At 45.0% G+C, this 21,992-nt stretch overlaps 2 protein-coding genes and 1 pseudogene across 3 annotated transcripts; 1 reads left to right on the top strand and 2 right to left on the bottom strand.

Moving 5' to 3' along the window:
* Positions 1-2,609: 2,609 nt before the first annotated feature.
* Positions 2,610-4,078, bottom strand: LOC123707553 (translationally-controlled tumor protein homolog). The gene is made up of 3 exons (XM_045657682.1): positions 3,937-4,078; positions 3,486-3,744; positions 2,610-3,012 (listed from the first exon to the last, which is right to left on the bottom strand). Exons 1-3 carry the CDS (start codon positions 3,962-3,964, stop codon positions 2,781-2,783), a joined length of 519 nt encoding a protein of 172 aa, XP_045513638.1. The 5' UTR covers positions 3,965-4,078; the 3' UTR covers positions 2,610-2,780.
* A 281-nt stretch (positions 4,079-4,359) lies between these two features.
* Positions 4,360-9,223, top strand: LOC123707772 (annotated as a pseudogene).
* A 45-nt stretch (positions 9,224-9,268) lies between these two features.
* Positions 9,269-20,662, bottom strand: LOC123707770 (tyrosine-protein phosphatase non-receptor type 23). 2 transcript variants are annotated; one of them, XM_045658110.1, is made up of 18 exons: positions 20,474-20,662; positions 20,189-20,391; positions 19,789-20,111; positions 19,533-19,706; positions 19,167-19,453; positions 18,890-19,083; positions 18,087-18,231; positions 17,441-18,005; positions 17,068-17,349; positions 16,783-16,863; positions 15,459-16,664; positions 14,922-15,331; positions 14,195-14,293; positions 13,933-14,067; positions 13,697-13,860; positions 13,468-13,628; positions 9,715-9,825; positions 9,270-9,636 (listed from the first exon to the last, which is right to left on the bottom strand). In XM_045658110.1, exons 1-18 carry the CDS (start codon positions 20,558-20,560, stop codon positions 9,458-9,460), a joined length of 4,806 nt encoding a protein of 1,601 aa, XP_045514066.1. In that variant the 5' UTR covers positions 20,561-20,662; the 3' UTR covers positions 9,270-9,457. The 2 variants fall into 2 exon arrangements, with proteins under 2 accessions (XP_045514065.1, XP_045514066.1); XM_045658109.1 differs by having other exon boundaries at positions 9,269-9,825.
* Positions 20,663-21,992: the final 1,330 nt, after the last annotated feature.

The raw sequence follows: 21,992 nt of genomic DNA, 5'->3' as shown, positions 1-21,992 counted from the left end.
TATTTCAACACATCAGTTACGTCATGTGAATCTTGATGGTTTAAACTTAATTCACGATTTACCTATTAAGTCAATTAATGATGATTTAGATGATATCCTTAATGACCCTTCATACTATGTTAGTTTAGCTTGAGCATAGTTTCCTTTATAATCCAGATAATACCTCTTCAAACAGTAAAACCCCACATCCTCAGACTCGTCTTCGTATGGAATAACTATATTACCCTTTTCCTTTTTGCAAGCTTACCTAAAACCGTAAGTTTACTCTTAAGCGGGACTTTGTTATATTATAACCTTGCACCATGTCTGGTTGACACAGTAATACCGTCTGTTTAGTCAGCATTTCCCACCTAGAGGTGAAACGATAACGCTAGAATTCTACATGTTTAATGCTGAATAGAATGCTCAAAATTAAAACTGCTTTATCAGCAACTATGTCCGATGCCTGGTTCACCAAAAATTTACAAAACTTAGAATGGGAAGTGGTTCAAGAATTAGCAGATCTTTTAAGACCTCTTGAAAAAACTTACTGCAGTCTTTTCCGAAATCTACCTACTGGGATCCGAGATTTATGAAATTTGGTTTTGGCGTAGAATCTAATGCTGATAGGGCTATGCCGTCCGTGATGGTTAAATATGTATCAAAATAGTTATTTTATTCTACTAGCGGCATCTAGTTATAATATATAAAGAAACAACTACTTTGTGGGTCTATGCATGATCAATTATCCAATAAAACTTTTAGTTTGTGGCGAGCACTTGTAGTTTCAATAGTTATTGATGAAATTGACACAAATTCAGGTAATCAAATCAAAACAGAATCGCAGTCTTCGAAGTCGTCAAGCCAACCGCAACCTAAAAATAAGGATGTAAATGATTTATGGGAACATTTTGATACAAAACTTTCGGAAGGTATTACAAATCAAACATCATTAGCCTTGGCTATTATCATGGTGAAGAAATACAAAGACGAAAAATACTTAGATAGAAAAGATGATCCTATTGCTTACTGGGAGAAAAGGAAACTAATTATGCCAGTTCTGTAATTAGCTATGAAATATTTATGCATCCCAGCGGCTTCTGTTTCTTAAGAACATGTTTTTTTTAAAACTGCGCTGATATGTAATCAAAGAAGAAACCGTTTGCAAGGGAAAAAATTGAGCAAATCATTTTTTAAAATAGTTACTACAGAAATTTCAGTTAAATTTGTTATCTCATAAGAAATACATTATTTCTGTACTTTTATTGAGTTTATTTAAGTTAATTTTAAAACATGTTTATTATTACCTAAAATGTGTGAGAACGTAATAAAACTGTTTATATTTGGATCTCAAAAGTTTTTTGTTAGAATAAATTGAATTCGATTAGAAATTATTAGTAGTAGATTATAATATTTCAATTTTACTGATAGTTCATATAAGAGGTTTTTTGATTATGTATGACAAGTATAGTTTAAAGGAAAATTCTATTTTTTACATTTTTTTGAGTAGCTTTTACGTGAATGCGATAATTAATACACATTTTCTATGTAAAATTAATATTGTTTTATTCGTTTTAATACTGAAGTCAATAAAAATCACTCGAGTCGCATTCGAGTGCGAAAGTTACCAGTACCGAGTGGCTCGTGTGAAAAAAAATGACTCGAGTCGCATTCGAGTGCGAAAGTTACCAGTACCGAGTGGCTCGTGTGAAAAAAAATGACTCGAGTCGCATTCGAGTGCGAAAGTTACCAGTACCGAGTGGCTCGTGTGAAAAAAAATGACTCGAGTCGCATTCGAGTGCGAAAGTTACCAGTACCGAGTGGCTCGTGTGAAAAAAAATGACTCGAGTCGCATTCGAGTGCGAAAGTTACCAGTACCGAGTGGCTCGTGTGAAAAAAAATGACTCGAGTCGCATTCGAGTGCGAAAGTTACCAGTACCGAGTGGCTCGTGTGAAAAAAAATGACTCGAGTCGCATTCGAGTGCGAAAGTTACCAGTACCGAGTGGCTCGGGTGAAAAAAAATCACTCGAGTCCCATCACTTCAACGAAACTATTGAATTCAATCTCCGATGACTTTCACTAAGTGTCACAGAAGTCTTCTGTCAACTTCAAACCAACCGCGATGGCTGCTAGCGCCATCTAGTATATAATAAAGAAACTATAATTATTATTACTAATAATATAGAAACTCTTGTGAACCCAGCCAGCGACAAACAAATAGGTCTATCCTTGAAAGAAATTCTCTCTTGTAGAGGTAACAGGTAAATTTACTTTGTACTCGCTCTAACGTGAGACTGCATTTAGCTTCAAACGGGGCGCACACCAACACATTGCACTCCAAGTTACTTCAAACAAAAACCACAGTTTTCTGTAAGCCTTTTTGCAATGTCTTGATGCAGCCATCTTCTATACTCTCATACAGTGTATAGAAGATCATCAACATCACTATGCATTCTTGAGGACAATTATATTCCAGATAAAAATGAAAAAAGTTCTACTTAAAAAACATATATTAAAATGTAACATGTGAAACCATTTAATTAAAATTAAATAAATTAGCATACAAAAGTGAGAGAATAATCCTTTACATTAGCCGAAGCATACAATGAGAGAAATGAAAAAGGACATGTTATTGTTCATTGAATTTATTACAATAATATGCAACATTTTATCTTTACAAAAGTTCAGCCTTTTGACGGGGAGTAGCCAAAGCCGAAGCCATACGGACATGATTGTAAATAAATAAAAAGGATATAGGCGTTAGTCTGGAATAATGCTGAGTATCACTTAAGATATTATGTTAGAATTTTTCCTCCTCTAAACCATGTTTGAAAAACATCATCACTGGGGTAGAAACTCCATTGAGTTCCCGGTATTCCATCATGGCAACCATCCCATCACAGTCCATAGATTCACCGGTGAAGAACTGTAGCTCCTTAAACCTTCCCAGGATATCTTTCATTACTTTGTTCATGTTAGTTTTAAACACATCAACTTGGTCAGGAGATTTTTCTTCTAGTGTTGAAACTAACCTGAAATATTTAAAATTTACTTTAATTTAAAAAAAGTGTGTCGACACATTTTAATTCCACTAATTTAAAATTAATGTAAGCTTCACTTCATTAACAGACATTATAAAATGAATGTTATTTCATTTAAAGTTATTTTCTCTAGCATCGTAGTCTCCAAGGTACAATATTGACAACTGACCATGGTATTAGATGATGCCCCATATCAACAAAACTTATCTTATTTATATCTAGACAATTATTTGTCAATACTTTTCTATAAAACTACTGCCATCAATGAGCTTGACATGCATTGAAGCACTACTAGTTTCATAATTGAATTATCTGATAGCATGTCATGGTTAATGTTGTTATTGTTGAACAATTGAACAAGTTTTGTTGTTTTTTATATACCATATGAAAATGTTATTCACGTACTTTTCACAAACAATTCGTAATTAAGCTTAATGCTATATTACTCGTCACAAAGCACTCACTTTTTCATGTAGTCTTTTAGGTATAAGGTGTAAGACTTCTTGTCACCAAAGGCATATGTCTCTACTAGCCTGTGGTTAAGAACTATATCTACTCCACTTTCAGTGGCTGAGTCCGTGCCTTCGTCCGCTTCTTCGGCTGAGGGGTTGAAACCCTCAATTTTTATATCGCCCTGTGATCTCGTCACCAGTTTGCCGGTCACTTCGTAAATCACTTCATCCACTAATTTCATTCTGTATGTATCCGAGAACATCTCGTCACCTGAAATATTAACACACTTTTAAGCATCATAATTAATTAATATTCCAATCACTCCACGTAGATAATACGGCTTTAAACTACAAATCCAGATTTCACACTAATGATGATCGCCAAATGACAATTGCAAATATTCAATGAAAATTAAAAATATTAGCATATAATCGCACTTTAAAATATATTTTATTAAATTACCAGTAATAATGTCCTTATAGATCCTCATTTTATTCGATTGAGGGCGATTTTAAATAATAAAACCCAAAACTACGGCTACTAGCCCCGGGTACTAAACCGGAAAGGGCTGTCAAATTTTAGAAGGACCGAATGACGAATTCGTTTATGTCACAGATGACAGAACCAATTACAGACGATATTTAAGTTATCAATACCGGATTTTTACTTAGTTATTCTTTAACATTATGTAACTGAATTAAAAAGATAATATAAGATAAATAAACAAATCCCTAAGATGTATTATTGTTAATTTTTTAAAGTAAACATAAATAATCTCATAATAATAAGATGGTCACGTGATTTGTGATCACGGTTGTATACAGTGCTAACATATCTGAGCTTATCAATTGTCGGTTTGACACAAATGAAGTAGGCGGAAGTAGATGACGCCATATTTAAATTGAGTGTTTTCACTCTTCTATAATGGAAGTTTATCTTTATAATTCTACAGTTTGCAGACTTTGTGGAGAAGAAAATGATAACGGAACATTATTATATACTAATGAGGAATATAATCAAGAATTGAGTGAAACCATTAATAAGTATTTGCCACTTAAGGTAAGGTCCTTAATGTAAAACGTACTTGATTTGACTTCTTACTAAACCAAGATGTCTGACAGCGGAAGACATTTTATAAAATAACATGTAAATATAATGAATAACAACTACAATTCAGTTTTTGTAGTTTTAAAACATGTCAAATAATACGGAATAATTTTTAATTAAGTAACTACATTAGCTTCACCGAGCATTATTTTCTAATGAACTTAAATAAATACTCGCGCCAGTATTTGACTTAGCCGATTCATATAGTTTAGTATAAACTTCTCGGCCTTCTCCAAATGTTAACACATAATTATTATAGGTGTCTGATGATGGACAGTTACCGCGGACGATTTGCCCTGGGTGTACTATTCAGGTTGAGGCAACTGTAGAATTTTTCAACCTTATTATTAAAGGACAGGTACTTAGCCATTACAATATCCAAGGATTGAGAAAAATCGCGACGGAGTGTTATTTAATTACCGTTTGGTTTTGCAGAAAATATTGCGCGACTTACATGAAAGGGAAGTAGAATATAAAAAAAGTATTACAAAAGAAATTCCTGATACAGAAGTAATTGCTGAAAAAATTGTCTATGAAAGTAAGTTAAATCAGATTGAACCGATCCGCATCCCCATAATCCGAGAAAATGTGACTAAAGTTTTCGATACTACATAACATATTTATTAAAAGACCTACAAAAATAATGATATCTAACACAAGTTATTTATAATATCACACTAAACTAATATAAATTCGGGTTCCAGGGCATAAGTAATCGGATTAAGCTAGATTTTTCCTAATTGTAATTTCAGTAAATACAAGCGATGGCATTTACCATGTGGAGCATCCGATCAGCCTGCAGATGGCGGGCTTGGATAAGCCGAAGAGGAAAAGAGGTAGGCCCTCCAAGAAGCTCAAGACTCCCGAAGAGCTGGCTCGGGAGGCAGCCGCGGCCGTGGCGGCTAAAGAAGAGGAAGCCCGACAACAGGCGCAGCGGGCTCAAGAAGAAAGTCACGGAAAGAGAAGGAGAAAGATGCCCACAAGGTTGAAAGGAGCCGTGCAGGTACAACTTTAACTCACCGAGTCTCGGTTATTATTTATTAACAAAGTGAGGAAATAATAAGTTACAACTGACCTACCCGAAACCTCCAGATATTTTGATTCCGCGCAGGACTGACTAAGATTCAGCCGCACAGTGTGCCGAAACGTTTATCATCGTCTTATTAATATTTCAATATCAAGGGAGAAGTCTGAGAGATTGTTCCGTTCAGAGAAGCGAAGCGTTCGACCTTTTTTTTCAGGGAAGGGAGCTCGAAAAGATATTCATAGAAGAGGGCGTCATCGACAAAGCGGAGTGCGACCCCGACACCGCGGCGGCCAAGGAGGACGGCGCGTCGACGGAGCCGGAGGTGAAGACGATCGGCCACGTCGCCTCCTCCGGGGAGCCGGTGGTGGTCAACGTGCGCAAGGGGCGCGGCAGGCCCAAGGGAGGTGAGCGCGTCGGCGTCTTCGCGCGCGGCGTCGTCTCCGACGTCCGTCTTCACGTTAACCCTCTCCCTCGTGTGCAGCCGTGCGAGGCGCCGGGCAGCCGTCGCAGTGCGCCCTCTGCGGGCTGCGCTTCGCGTCCGCGGGCCGCTACATGTCGCACGTCGCGTCGCACAATCGCGACCCGCTCTTCGACGTGAGTTCACCCGTCGTCTCGTGATCTCCTTTTCGCATCATTCACTCTCGTCGGAAGCATCTTAGAGTTCAACAGTTGTGTCTGGTCGCCAATGTATTCAACCCGTTCGGCGAGGCCGGAGAGGGCGCCAAAAAGTTTTTATACCATTTATCCTTTAAAAATAATAAATGTGCAATTTTAAGTAAATATGAGGATAGGTTAAATTGATATACCTCGGAATCTCTGAGCGTTCGTAGGGCAAACGTCGACTCGCTATACCCATTTAAGGTAATTCGGACTTGCGGATTGCCCAGAAATTTTAAAACATTTATCCATACGAGTTCCTCGGGTCGGGAGTCGTGTATACGATCGTAGATGTTTTCACCTCCCACATTGTCGAACAAACGTTGCCAGAAACTCTCCAATAATGAAATTGCACAGAGTTTTGACATCTTCCATGGTTCTCTGGCCTCTGCTAAGTGTAGAATTAGGACACAGTACCGATAATTTATTTTCTTAGTTCAAATAGTTTAATTTTTTTATAATTAGTATTTTAATTTTTATGATTGTTCGTATTAACACTGTATATTGAGTCTACTCGACTACGCCGGTCGTGTGCACGCGTTATAGGGACGGCACAGCTTTTTTTATTTTTTTTGTATGTATGTCAATTTATATCATGTGTTTGTCCTGATAAAAAATAAAAAAATTTCATTGAGCGGGAACGGACCTCGTTACACATTTTCAGCCCGAAAGTGAAAACCGGCCGACGCCAGAAGAGAAAGAGTCGACGATACCCTCCATGCCGATGCCCATCGAGATGAAGGAGGATCCGGACGCGCGACCGAACAGAGAAGCCGACGCGTCCGTCGCGGAGGAACCACTTCGTCAGTATTCCATTGTTCGACGTCACGAGGCCTGGTCCGCCTCGCGTCTCTCTGATTATGAATACTTTATTTCGTTTAAAGGATAACTAAAACTTGTGCTCGCTCACTCATTCAGCTCCGACGGATCCGGATCCGGCTCGAGAGGACGGCGAGGAGGAGCCTTCGGGAGCCGACAAAAAGAAATTCGAGTGTAACCAGTGCGACAAGAAGTTCGGCAGCAAACAGAGCAAGTCCATGCACATAAAGGTTCCGCCCTCCCTCCTGCGGCACTCACCACGATCACGATGAGACGATGAGTCATAATAATGGTCTTCGCCGTAGGCCGTTCACCGCGGGGAGAGGCCCTACCGGTGCCCGGAGTGCGGACTCTTCTTCGCCTACCCTCGCTCTCTGGCCCTGCACACCCTGGCGCATCGCAGGAGACGCGCCCCCGCCGACGCCGGATACGCCTGCGACGTTTGCCACAAGGTCTCCGCGAACGCGAGAGCTCGAAGCGGCGCTCGAGCGGGACGCGAGTCTGACCGTGCCGATGCCCTCAGGTGCTGAGCCACCCGTCGTCCGTGACGTACCACAAGCAGGCGGCGCACGGAGCCACCCAGTACGTGTGCGGCCAGTGCGGGAAGCGCTTCCACCATCGCCAGCTGCTGCAGAGGCATCAGCTCGTGCACTCCAAGCGGCGGCCCTTCGACTGCGAGGTAACGTCGCGGGGCGCCCGTGCGCGTTTCGCTCGGACGCTTCTCAGACTCGAGCCGCTTCCAGATCTGTGCGGCGACGTTCAAGACGAAGGCCAACCTGCGCAACCACCTGCAGCTGCACTCCGGGGTCAAGAAGTTCTCTTGCGAGGTCTGCCACCAGCGCTTCTCGCACCAGACCAGCCTCACGCTGCACATGCGCTGGCACACGGGTAAGAGGAGTCGCGAGGCGGGCGACGGTCGGGCGGAGGAGCCTTTCGCTTAAAGACGACGCGTTCCGTCCCCAGGGTCCAAGCCCTACTCCTGCGAGACCTGCGGCAAGAGATTCAGCCAGAAGGGCAACCTGTCGGAGCACGAGCGCATCCACACGGGCGAGAAGCCGTTCGCCTGCCCCCTCTGCCCGCGCCGCTTCACCACCTCGTCGCAGAGGCGCCTGCACGCGCGTCGGCACGGGTGAGCGCTCCGCCCGCTCGTCCGTCCGCTCGTCGAGCGGCGGACGATCGACGCGACGAGACGTCTCTTCCAGGAACGAAACGTCGAGGAGGGCTCCCGCGCCGCGGCCCGGCCCCGAGCGGACGACGGCGGCGCCGGCCCCGGAGGCCCCGGGCGACGACGCGTTTCGGGTCGGCGAAAAGGTCATGTTGGTGAGCAAGCAAGAAGTGGGCGGCGACGTCATCTACGTGACGTACGAGGCGTCCGACGCGTCCGCCTTCCGCGTCCTCCGTCCCCGAGAGGTGAGACCGTCGCCCGGGCCGCGTCGGCCCCGTCGCCGCATTTCCCGAGCGCTCGAACCGCTTCCGCAGGTGGAGGAGGCGGTCGAGGCGGAGGCCGAGGACGCCGAGGCGCCGTCGGCCCGCGAGGCGTACCCCGACTCGCCGCTCGCCGAGTCGCCGGTCGACCGACCGCACTCGCTCCCGATTCGGTCGGGAGGCGACGCGGGCGGTCGATCCCCTCTGCGCCTGCGCATGCGAGACGGCTCCGTGCTCGCCGTCACCTCGCTCGACGGAGAGACCCTGCAGGTACGGAACCGACCGAGGCTCGATCTTCGATCGGTCACGTTCGCTATAAAGACGACCGAATCGTTCGCAGATCCTGACGCAGGACGGCCAGGCGATTCCGGTGGAGGTGAACGAGTACGACGAGGCCGCGGTGAGTCTCTCTCGGTGGCGAAAGCCGGCCGAAGACGTCGGACATCTTTCAGTAGAGTCGCGGTCGCCTTTGCAGGAGGGCGTGGCGGCGAGCGAGCTGGAGGCCGACGGTGCGGAGCCGGCTCGGTTCTTCGCCATCGTCTAGCAGACGGACGCCCTCGCGAAGTTAGATTCGTTAATTAAAAACTATGAATAGGTAAAGATCTCGTTAATTTAAATAAACAAGAATGTCGATGTCACGCCTCGCTCTGATTTTAATTTATGTTAGAATGCTTAAGAGTAAGAAAAATGTATCTCATTAAAGTTATTTTTTCACGAGCTGTTTTATTTTCGACGGGACGAGTTCTATCTGCATGCAAATGAGCACAGTGTTTTACAGTTTACACTTTATTATCGATATCCGATCTCTATAATACAAGAGAATTGCAAACAATTGTTATATTCTTATAATAAGGTTAACCTTTAAACATTGAATAAATATGCTCCGCCGAAGCCTCTGCGCGGGCTGAGATCTTGCATATACACGGAAATGACGGTGCGCGACGGCCATTATTTCTTTTTGAGGGTCCAGAGCGGGTCCAGAAAGTTCAGAGGGTCGGTCATGTCGCCGCTCTTGAGTCCCGCCGCCTGCCGCATCTCCTCGAAGGACTCGCGGCTGAACCTGTTCCGGTGCGCCGTCGGCCGGGGCGCGGGGGCCGCCGCCGCCTCCCCTTTGAACGCCGTCGAACCTGGCGAATCGGAGGAAACGTTAGCTGCGTCGCGAGGTTCCGTGACGGGCCGCGAGGCGCGCCGGAGCGGAGCGTTACCGGAGTGCAAGACGCCCCGCGCGTAGAAGAGCACGGAGCGGAGCAGGTCGACGGGGTCTCCCGCCGTGCCGCCGCCTCGACTCAGAGACTCCATCCCCGTCGATAAGGTGTCTGTAAAGAGACGGATACGGTTCCGACTATAATGAACGCAAAAAACAATGAAACTTTGCAAAAGCTGTCGATCGCCAATTGTCAGACAAAATGCTGCCCGTCCTTGAAGAGACGGTGTTACATGTTCTGACCGACTCTCCGATGTATGGGTACGACGGGTACGACACACGAAGGCGGATTCACCAGAAGGCTGAGTAGGTTTGAGCTTAGGGCGGCGGATTCGAGGGGGCGGCAAATTAGTCCCAAAAAATTCTTTATTGTCTTAAGGAAATAAAAAATAAATAAATACCTAAATGTTATTAGATTACACGACTGAACCTGTTTTTTTTTTTTAAATCTTATTTATTTAAAAGTAAATAAATATAAAGCCATTCATCTCACGATTAAGCCGGCTTAAATCTAAACTTAGACTATAATTTGTTTTACATAAACATACTTTTTAACAAAAACCTTATTAAATACTAAGATATAACATTGACAGTTTGGTTGACTTCGTATCTTAGGGTTAACGATTACCTTAGAAATCTGCCACTATATTCATCTTTAAAGCCAGAACTGAGAATGCGGTGGAAAAGGAACATTAAATTCCCCAATTGGCACTGAGTGTCTTTCAAAAATAAAATCCTTTCCTGTTCGTTAATTTCACACTCGAGTACCAAATGAAGAAGATCCTCCTCCTCACGAACCGGGCATTTATCCTCAGTGGCTTTTTTATTAGGAAATTAAATTTATTTAAAGGGACATGGATATGATCTCAGTCTAAAACAAATAACCATTTCTCTTCTACTTAATTTTAAGGAGGTAAACCGGGGCACACGAGGAGGCTCACTAACTAATGACCTATACCATATGCCTTTACCTATAATCGAATCATCATCAAAATATTTATTCCATTGGAGATAACTATTATGTTTAACATAAGGTATGCGATCAGCGAAATGTGTCTGTACTGAAATCGGAACTCCGTTGTTTTGAGCTTTTAGCGCCAATCTGTCAGCCATCTCATTGCCAATAAGACCGACATGAGATGGCACCCACTGAACACGGACTTCGACCCACTACGTATCTACGTATAAGGTAAGACTCTTTTTCTCCCTAATTTACCTCTAGCACAACCTAACAATTGAAACAAGCTACTTTTGTTATTAGTAAAAATAACCACCCTACGATACGAAGTTGATTCCAAATAGTGAAATGCTTCACAGACCCATAATTGGCTTTCTCGGCTGTTTTGGAACTATTAGTATATATGTGACAGTAGTCTGAATATGGTTCACTTACCCAAATTTCAGTTAAAGACTTTAATTTTTTATTAGTTAAGTTAGCTTTAGATTTAGTAATAGTTTTAATATCTGTGATAAAAAATTAAGTTCCATGAAAAAGATGAAATCTGGAAAGGTAGTTCGAATTCGGGCCAAATTTCCGATTTAACCATATTCAAATGGGAGTACTACATAAAACTTTCTATACGTAAGGGAGTTCTATTTTTACGCCAATGATGTAAACCATCATTTAGAGAATTTCGAAAGTAAATTAATTGTTGAATTAGAGGATCCTTATCACTCAAAAAGGATCTTCTCAAGTGTAATCGAATGACACATAATTCACTTTCCATGGCAAACACAGGTGTTGAGCGTATAAATCCACCACAAATTCGAAGAGATTTATTCTGTACAATATCTAGCATACAGCATACTTCCGTATTCTAATCTCGACCTAATCATAGCTATATACAGTCGTCTTAAGTGAATGGGATGTGTGTGAATGTGTAGATGGGTTTTGCCCAGCTAAGGCGGCGATCGACCCACATACCTAAAAATTTAATGGTACTAACACACTAAAACAATATTATTAATTTTTATATCGATACGATATCTTCTAGTAAATACACAGAGTTTAGTCTTTGTTATTGAAATTTCCAACCCAATATTTTCAAGTAATTCATTAACCATATTAAGACAAGACTGATTTTGATGAATACAAAAATATAAATCAATATTGATACAGTAAAATGAAAAATCATCCGCATATTGAGATATTTTCACAGTGTTAGGCAGGTTTCTGCAAATATTAGTAGTAACAATGTTAAAAAGAATCGGAGACATCGGATCTCCTTGGGCAAGACCACGTCTGCATATTCTAGTAAGTACCTTCCCATTCTGTAGCTTGTAAACCAAGACTCTCTCCTTCAGAAACTCTATAATATCTAATAAGAAAAGGGTCAACATCGAATTCTACAAAGAATAAATATCAACGTTATTATAAGCATTATTGACATCTAGAAAGGCGCAAGAACATATTGATTATTTGAAAGAGCCATCTTTGGCATTATCTTGGCATGAAAAGCCCCTACGAAATCCTATTGTGCGTTTGTTAAAATAGTTATTACTTTCAAAATGAAATTCTTTTAAGAATGGCTATGAGTTTTACTTGTCTCCATTGCATTGGCATGACTCCAGATTCATAAATCAAATTAAATATGTACAGCAAAAGTTCCTTGGCGTTATACGGGAGATTGTATGTCATTGAATAAGGGATATTATCGAGCCCGGCAGAATTGTCCTTTCTTTTTAATAATAAAACTAATTCAGAAATTTTGGAGATCGAATTTCAGAAAAATTATAGTTGTAGTCAAAGGGAGGGGGATAAACCGTATCAGCTAAGATAAGCTGTATCTTCTGGTAAATAATCTTTAGTAGAACATCGACCTTTCATCCATTTTAATTTACGCCATACAACGCTACAGGACATAGAATCAATACTATCACAAAAGGTTTGCCAGGACTCTCTTTTAGCTTTTTAAATTAGTTTCCTACGTGATTTTCTAAAATGTTTAAGAGCCAAACGTCTCTCTGCAACCGCTTTAGATAGTTCTTTATACCACCATGGTTTCGGTTGGAATTTTGAGAATTTAATTTACATATGGAATATTTTTGTTAGCTGAATCTTGAATAATATTTAAGAACTTATCGTAACTTTTTTGTACTTCCCCATTTAATGTAATATTATCACAAGAGTCCTCAATATCCTTACTATAGTCCAGTCTGTCTTACATATGTTCCTTTTCTTTTCAATAAATGTTTGACTGTTGTTTTGTGTCTTGATGAAAATAATAAGGTGGTAACCGACCAATCAAGTTCTAATGAAATGTCAGGGCTACAGAAAGAAACGTCTGGAGAGGTACAAATTATTCTATTATTATTTGTAGCGCAACGTGTTAAGTCTCCATTGTTTATGAAAGAAAACTGAAAGTCAGAACTGACGTCTAACAGTAATTTACCCCTATCAGTTAAATATGACCACCCAGCATTATGTGCAGTAAAATCACCTGCAATTAAAGTTTTTTTGGAAAAATCCTTGAATAAGGCTTCATAATCTTTTTGATTTATACTAATGTTGGGAGAGGAGTAAACTCCTACCACGAATTTCAAAATGCTATTGTTTAAAATTTCTAAGCACAAAGTGTCTATGCGATTGTTAGTATACCACTGAACCTGTTAATACTTTTATGAAAAAGTTCTTTAAATAAAATATATAGAAGGGGAATTATCTAGGATTATAAATTTTAAAAAAATATTACTACCACCTAAAGATCGCGACCGCTCTGTCGAGAGTATACGGGATGAGAAGAACGAGACTCACCGGCGAGTTCCACTCGTCCGGCGCGCACTTGGCACACGACGGCCAACAGCAGCGCCGTCGAAGCTCCCTGACCTCCGCCGTCGCAGAGGAGGCACACCCCGCCCGGGCCGCTCGCCCGCAGTGCCGCGTCGCACAGGGCCACCCGCGCCGAGCCCGGCGTCCTGCAAACGGCACATCGTGAACGACGTCGACGACGCCACGCGGACGGAGACGGCCGAGGCGAACTCACCCGCCGGACGCGGCGTGCGGCCGGAGGAGCGTGAGCGCGCGCTCGCGGGTGTGGGGCGACACGCGCAGGCGCAGGCGGCGTTCGCTCCAGTACGCGGTCGGACGCGGAGGCTCCGGCGTCACCGTGACGTCACCGGCGGACGTGAGGTAGATCGCGCTCTGCGTCTGCCCGTGAAAAGTGAAGTTTAGGAACGAACGAGAGAGAGCGACCTCTCCGCGTCGGAGCGACGGACGTACCTCGGTCTCCGTCTCCGACTGGCAGCAGACGACGCAACCGATCTTTTTCTCGAACATCGTTCTCCAGAACGTGTCGACGTTCGCGTCGTCGGGAGGTTTGCATATCACGAGGGGGATCGCCCGAGGCGCCAGTTGCTGCAATTGAATGACTACTTTGTGTTTTTTGAAAAAAATTAGAGTCTTGTGAGAAATTCATGTCGAAATACGGAAACGTACTCGTTTAGAAGCCGGACGTAAACGGGTTATGCGACTTCACACGTACCTTATAATAGCGAGCGTCGAGATCGGATCTGAGCGTCAATCTCGAGTCGGGCGATCTATCCGTGGACGTGCCCTTCGACCTCTTCGCGTCTTCTCGTTTCTGAAAATGAGAGGCTGCGTTATAGCAAAAGAATGAGAACGTGAGAAACGTCGTAAAATGTAAGACAGAAACGAACAAATCTTTTAAACCGGCTTTTAAATCTTTTGCGGAGATCACTAACGGCCCCAAAAGTCCATCACCGACGCTGGAGAATGAGACGCCTAACTTTGGTATAGAAGAAACGTTTAACACCATTCTTTAAAGATATATAGTCTATTCCCAACAAATACAGTTATAATAAGGCATAGTTTTACATACTTTGAATATGAAATAGAAAATTATTCACGCTTTTGCTGTGAGGACGTCGTCACAAGAATGAAAAAGCCTGCTGGAGCCCACGACCAAAGGTGGACCATCGCGGCAATGTCGAGGCTATTCAACTTGTTGAAACCACGGAGCCCAGTGAGTTGAATTAGTCTTACGTGCTCAACAGTGGTAAGTGAAAAAATATAAGAAAAGGACAGAGTTCCCCTTAATAGGGACTAAGTAGTGTTATTGGACACCTTCTTATGTTGAATTTCCTTTTTAGTAAATTGGGTTAGTTTTCGATTACTTATTAGTCTTAAGGTAGGTTAGATCGTTGTGTTCCACGATGTCTCGGTGAAGACACACGTATAAAGAAACTCACTTGCGCCTCGCAAACGTCCAGCACTCGTCTCCAGTCGGCGCCGAACGACGTCGACCCGTCGCCGGGAGAGGTCCCGTTCGACAGGAAATCGACCAGATTTTGTAAATGTTTAACCTCCTGGGTGAACCGGTTGACGGACCCGGGGTCCGAGAAGACATTCCCTTCGGCGGGTGGCGTCGTCGGCTCCTCCTCCTCCTCCTCCGGCGCGGGACTCGGAGCGACCCTCGGAGCCATCGCAGGCTTGAGAATCCGGGCGATCTCCGAGACGCGGGGGACGTTTATTTCAGGAGTCAACGGTTTCCGGTCGACGCTGAAATCTATGTCGGAGAGCAGATCGAAGGCGCTCGGTTCCCCCCCCTCCGCGGGGGCGGAGGGAGGGAGCGGCTCGCTCGCGCTCTCGCCAGCCGCCGCTGGAATAGGAACGGATAAATAAAATACGGTCAACGTTTCGCACCCGTTTATTACGCTTTCACAATACACAGTCGCGGAACACTCGGCGCAATTTCGACGTTTAATCCGCCAGATTGACGATCTTACCTTGCGGAGCGGGCGCGAGCTGGGCGTCGACGGGCGGGACCGGGTCGCGGAAGCTGCGTGCCGGCTCCGGCGCGGTCTCCTGCGGGGTTTCGGCCGGGGACTGCACCGTGTCGTAGTGTCCGGCGCTGGTGTACACGCCGCCGGTCTCCCGACGCGCGTTCGCCGCGTCCGTCTGGGGTTCGAGGTCGGCCGGACGCTCGCAGGCGAAGTAGGAGTTCTGCGAGCCGTAGCTGTAGTCGTAGTTTCCGGTGGCGACGTTGTACGTGTACCCGGGATGGTTCTGGTAGCTCTGCCCGTACTGCGCCGCGTACCCCTGACCCGCCGCCGCATTCGGAGTTTGGGAAATCGGATCCGGAACGTAGTCGAGCGTCACGTAACTGGGCATCGGCATCGGCCCGACGGACAGGGCCTCCCCCTTGGCGTGGGATCTTATAGGTCTGTCGAGTTCGTCGAGCCGAGCCAGAGCGGGGTCGACCGCGGAGCTCGGAACGTCGTAGGGGCCCGGCGTCCGCGCCTCGGAGCCGCGAGCGCCCGGAGCGAATCCGCTCGAAACGCTAAGATTCACGTTCAGATTGGGATCGGAGCCGTCGGCCAGGCGGGGCGTCCGGTCACCGGCGGTGAAAGAGTTCGAGTCGTAGAACAGAACGTTCGCCCCCGCCTCGGGAGGGACCGCGTAGGACTGGAACGCCAGAGGGACCGGGACCGACACCGTCGAGTACGCGCTCGACGAGGTCGGCGGAGCTCCGGGGGCGGCGAAGGGGTCCGGTCGCTCGACTCGCGCGTACGGGTAGTTGAGGGCGTGAGGCGCGTGCGCCGTGCTGCTCGTGTGGATGTCCTGCGCCGCCCGACTGTACGTGGCGACGTCGCAGCTGCTGGCCGGGTACTGCACGCTGAAGTACGTCTGCGCGTACTCGCCCCCCACGTGCATCCGAGCGACGTCGGCGCTCAGGTCGAAGGTCGCGTCGACCGACGGCGTCGGGCCCGCAGGGGCGAACGGGCGGTAGATCATCTCCGGCGCCGGAACCGAGAACTGTTGCCGGGAGCCGTAGAAGTCGTAGTTTTGGACGTCGTCGGGTCCGTCGGGGGGATTCCCGTACTTGTACGGGTAGGCGTCGACCTCGGAGGGCGCGTAGGGGGGCGGACACTGGGCGTAGGCTCCCGACGACACGCCGTCCGAGAGACCCCCGAGGAGGCCGACGTCCGTGGCTTAGGAGAAAACCGAAAAAGATTTTAATTTTAGTTCACACACACGCTTAACATTCGGAGGCGCAATGCGACATCGAACAGTTCTAGCACAGACTGAACCGAGCGAGTCCGCGCTTACCTTCTGAGCCGAGGGGCGCGGGGCGGACGGCGGGGGGGCAGAAGAAGTCGGGCGACGAAGCGGGCTGCGGCTGCGAGGGACCTAAAGGTTCATTCGTATGTCTGTTCATTTATTTATTCCGAGCCGGGCGATTACTACTACTACTACGGGGCTACTTAACAGGTTATCGTAATTATTTGAATCGTTTGAATTGATATAAATGGATGTAATTCGAATGGAATTACAAAAGAATGAATGTCTTAGAACGTAGAGGTTTCACTGGGACATCGAGACTCGAGACCCTACCTTGTGGCGGTACGGTCCTGGCCGACGTCCTGTTTTTCATGTAGGGCAGATAGTCTTTGAGCTTGGGCGCAGCCGAGGGTGCGGGAGCCGCTGCGACGGCGGCGGCGACCGGGACGGGGGCGGCTTCGCCGAGTTGGGCTCGCTCTTCGCGCTGCACCTGACAAACGGAGCGGGCCCGAGCGAGCAGCGCCGTCAAGTTGTGTTGAAGCTTGCGGTAGAATTCAAGCCCCTTGGTCGACTTGTTGACGAGCTCACCGAAGCTGTCGTACGACGTCACCAGACCTGCGAAAGATGCGGTCGTAGACGATGAGAGCTACTCGGCTCTCGATCGGCGCAGGACGGGAGAGGTGGGGAGGGAGCCCGACGGCGTTACCGTTTAGCATGGCGTCTCGCTTGCGCAGCACGTCGGCGAGCAGGCGCCGCGAGTCCCCGTACGCGGCGTACAGTGAGGTCAGGCGATTGATGATGTTCTCCTGGGCCGCCAAGTTCTGTTCGATTATCTTGACCTCGGGCGTGTGCTTCTCGATCTCGAGGTCGAAGAGGCGGTCGCGGTCGCTCGCGGGGTCGGCCAGCAGTCGAGGCGTCACGTCGTCGGCGGCGAGCGCGACGCGCAGCTCGTCCAGCAGGGCGTGGCGCTGCGCGCGCATGTCGTGCGCCTTGGCGAGCACGCGGCGCATCTCGCGCATGGCGTCGCGGTCCGGCCCGGGCAACCGCGCGACGCCGGGCAGCGCGCCCAGCAGCTCGGGCAGCGGACGCGCCAGTAGCTGCAGGTTGGCGATGTGCAGCGTCATGGCCTTGTGCAGCACGGCGTTGCTGTCGGCGGTGCGCGCGTGCGCCTCGCGGTACTTGTGCAGCTCCCTGGCCAGCTCCGTCTGCACCAGCGACGGCGGCCGCGCCCCCATCGCCTTCTGGTACCGCTTCTCCGCCTCGTTCTCCTCCTGCCGGATGGAAACGTTCGTCGTTCTATTACGCGGCACAGGGAAGGACGCGACGCGTTCTCCGCGTCGAAGGCGCGGTACCTGAATGACGGCCTCGACATCCGCGAGGGCGTGCTCGACGTCGGTGATGAGTTCAGCGAGAGCGTTCATGGAGCCGGCGAGGGTGTCGATCATGTCCGTGTTGGCGTTCATGGCAGCACAACGGTCCACGACCTCCTGCGGAATCCTGCCCGACCGCATTAATTTTTATTTTTTGCACGAACGCTGCTATCAGTCTAAAAGCGGAGTACGTCGATTGACCTTATCGCTCTTTTAAGCGAGGATAAGTGAGTCTCTTCCTGGCGACCCGCGCTTAAAGAGTGCTAAGGCAGGAGGAGTATGTTACACTTTCGATGTTTTCCAGATGCATACTTTTATATTTTTAAATTATTATTTTTGATAGATTACTCAGCTGTACTCTCACCTAAATGACAACACAGCCAAGACATTACGAGGCCAGATAGAGCCACAATATTAAAAAAACAGCTGACTTAATATGTATGTATTATTATTATTAAAACTAGCCGCCAGCTCCTTACGACATTTATTGCTTTTTAAAAATCTTTAAAATAAATAAATAAATTGTTTAGTAGTTTTTGGGTTCCAAGAAAACGAGCAAGTAGAAGCAACATTCCGAGACTTAAATGATATAAAAATACATAAAGAACAACAAGAGTCAACGCCCTAATCTGCGATATCGTCAAGATAAGGCGATAATAGCTCTGCCAGAACAAAGAGAAAATAAATTTAACTTTTTCTATGAATTTAAATATGTCAAATGGCTTTAGGGTCTGTTTATAATATGTATATAATGAAGTATGTACGCGGATTAAGCGAGTACTGACTTTTGGTCGTCATCGTCCAGACGGTCGAGCTGATCGAGCTGAAGCGAAGAAAGGAACTCGGTGAGCTCTAGATCCTTGGCGTCGGCCTGGGCGCCCACTTGGCGCAGGAGCTGCGCCTTCCGCTCCGAGTACAGCGAGGCCGCCTCGTGCGCGCCCAGGGGCACCAGCCGAGCGAACACGTCGTTGCCCGCCACCTGTGCCCGAAAAGACAACATTAAAGACCCACAAAACACACGCATGGATTAAAGACGAAGGACCTACGGCTACAGATGCTCACCTCGGGGTCGTTGAAATCAATCGCTACAGCTTTCACTAAGCACACAGGCTTAATTTCGGTTAGCATATCTTTGTCTGGAACTTCTTCATGGTATATAAACTCATTTTCGTTCTTGGCCGCTTTTCGTTTGCCCTCAACTATGTCGTTTGTGAAGGTGAGACCTTCTTGGGTCACTTGCACCGGTTCGATGTACTTTGCTAACTTTCGAGCTTCATTCAATTTATCGACAGCTAGCTGGTAGCAAGCGACACGCTCACCCATTTTCTGCTGTTCTTCAGCACTTATTCCTATCAGAATACAAACAACTCATTCATATACATTAATTTTAACACATTCAATAAGTTTGATAAGTACTTAAAATTGTACCTTGATAAAGAGAAACAATGCAACCAATGTAGGAGGCCTTAAAGGACAAGTGGCGATACCAGTTATTGTATAATTTGGTGCCAATTATCTCATGGATGTTATCTGTTCCTGTCGAGGGTCCCAGTATAGCCATTGAGTTTTTATAAAAATGTAAGACCTGTGTTGCCACCGCACCTGTACCGTTTAGAAAATGTATAATTTAATGTGTGTCTGATTTGCAATACTTTATTCTGGCACCAAAGTGTACTAATCATACCGATAACACTAGGTTTTCTTGTATCCTGTCTGCTCTTGTCCAATATACACTCTTGAGCTTGTGCAAAACATATCTCTTGTAACAATTTGAGAATCTCTGAAGACACATCAGCCCCAGATGGTTGAGGGTATTGTTCTCTTAAGTACTGGAAAGCCCATGCAGCATTTTGAAAATGCTGACATGCCAGTTTTAAACTATCTGCAGATGTACGTGTTTCAGATGATGCCAGTTGTGTATGAAGAGCCCCTATGTTATACAGAATACATGCCATCTCAAATCGCAAGTCTGCCAATGATAAATTCATATTTGCATACAGATCCTTCCTGCAATATACAAACATCTCAATTGTTACAACCATACAAAATGGATGGCTAGACTAATGTCATTAAATGAATATTACCAAACAAACATGCAAGCAGCAGGTTGTCCTTTAGCCATCGGAAATCGACTCTGCATAGCTCGGAGCTGACAAAAGTATCTGTTTAAAGCTTTGAGTCCTGCGGAATCAACCGTCGGTCGTACAGCAGCAGATCGCATGCCTTCTAACTGATGCATTTCGGCCGCATAACTTTCAGGATCCTCTCGATATACCTCTGCTATATACTAGAATATAAAATAATTCATGGAAATAAGAATACTTTTATATACATTTAATGACATAGATAATTTAATACAAATCACTTACTTGTTTTAGTCTTGGCCCAAAATGCGTACTTTCTGGGCTAATCTTTAGCTCAAAACTTATAAAAGCCAATTTTGGTACTGCCTCCATATTTATATCTCTAGCAAAATTTAACAAACTCACAATTTATTTAATATTTGCTTGATTCATTATAATTTTGTTATTTGTATGGCTTTTTCGCTTTTGTAATCTTTCGTGACTATGACAATTGATCATTTAATGATTTGACAGAGCTACAGACTAAATAAAAACATCAAGATTTAGCAGAGGTTCCTAAAACCTAACATAACCTCGCCACAATAGAAAATAAATATGCCTTATTTATTTATTAAAGCTTACCACATAATACATTGTACTTAATCTACTGCATATTTTATAAAATCTTTCATCTAAAATGTATGACAATTGAAGTAAACATAAGTGTTTCAAAAAAGAAATTGAAAACTTAAAAAATACAATTAAAACATATACATAAAAAAATATCATCAGCAAAACAGCGTATTAGGTTCGAGATAGGTACCTAACAATGCTTTCTCTAAAACCGATCAGCCCACTACATACATAATAATATATCCAGCTCCGGATAAGCACTATTGAATCCGTCCGAAATCGCGATGAATTCGAAAGAGAGGTGCTTGGTCTCCTAGGTAGGCTTTTGTAGGAGAAAGACCTAGTGACCTAAAAATATTTATATCATGTAAGAGGTCACTGCTCTGTATATGATTATTTAGCAGATAATAAGGTAACACCAGCTAAGGTTCTCCGATCATACAGTGATATACATATATATATTTTTTTTTAAGTCGCTGTTGGTTCGGGTGTCTATGTGAAAATCCTCTGCTTACAAAAGCTAGGTGTCGCGTAAAAGATCTTATAATGCTTTCAACGCGTTGCGAATGGATAGCATATAGTGGATTCAATATAATACTGCCATATTCAAGATGACGTGTAAAGAAGTGTTTTAGTCGTACAACCAAAACAATCTGTTTAAGAACATTTAAGAAATCCGAACATTCGTGCGGATGTGATGACTACTTTGTAAACCTGAGAAATAAACGTGAATTTTTTGTCTATAATTACACCAGTCACGAATCTCTTGAACCTCCTTCAATGGCGCGCCGTCAAGCTCATACATAGTAACAAGTGTTTTTTTTAATATGAAAGCACTTGTTTATATTGAGGATCATGCCATTTAAAAAGCACCAATGTTTAATACCATTAAGGTCACTTAGAACTAGAGCAGCATCACAGAGTTAATAACTTTATAAAATTTAAATCATCAGCGAAGAGGGACGCTTTACAGTGCTTTATATGATTCCTAACGTCGTTGACAAATAATGAAAATAGCAACTGCCCCAAATGTGATCCTTGGGGAACACCAGATCGCGAAATGTATGGAGTAGACTCAGCGCCTCCAACGACTTCTGCTCTCTCTATGCTAGCTGCTCTCTGTATGCTAGCTGTAAGATTACTAATAAATAAATAAATATATTTATTTACTTTTCACTCTTCGTAAATCTAA

This window comes from Pieris brassicae, chromosome 3, assembly GCF_905147105.1.
Source record: "Pieris brassicae chromosome 3, ilPieBrab1.1, whole genome shotgun sequence".
Taxonomy (NCBI): Eukaryota; Metazoa; Arthropoda; class Insecta; order Lepidoptera; family Pieridae; genus Pieris; species Pieris brassicae.
The sequence above is the reverse complement of the archived record's forward strand: the minus strand, read 5'-3'. Positions and strand labels throughout refer to the sequence as shown.

Bases quoted from the DNA above. Each gene is read 5' to 3' on its own strand.
- LOC123707770 (XM_045658109.1), bottom strand. From the start codon at position 20,560: ATGGAGGCAGTACCAAAATTGGCTTTTATAAGTTTTGAGCTAAAGATT. The intron at 18,006-18,086 runs GTACCGCGCCTT...TCCATCCGGCAG, and splicing joins ATGTCGAGGCCGTCATTCAG to GAGGAGAACGAGGCGGAGAA. The intron at 14,068-14,194 runs GTACGTGTGAAG...ATTCAATTGCAG, and splicing joins TCGACGCTCGCTATTATAAG to CAACTGGCGCCTCGGGCGAT.
- LOC123707553 (XM_045657682.1), bottom strand. From the start codon at position 3,964: ATGAGGATCTATAAGGACATTATTACTG. The intron at 3,745-3,936 runs GTAATTTAATAA...TTAATATTTCAG, and splicing joins CTATAAGGACATTATTACTG to GTGACGAGATGTTCTCGGAT. The intron at 3,013-3,485 runs GTGAGTGCTTTG...TAAATATTTCAG, and splicing joins CTAAAAGACTACATGAAAAA to GTTAGTTTCAACACTAGAAG.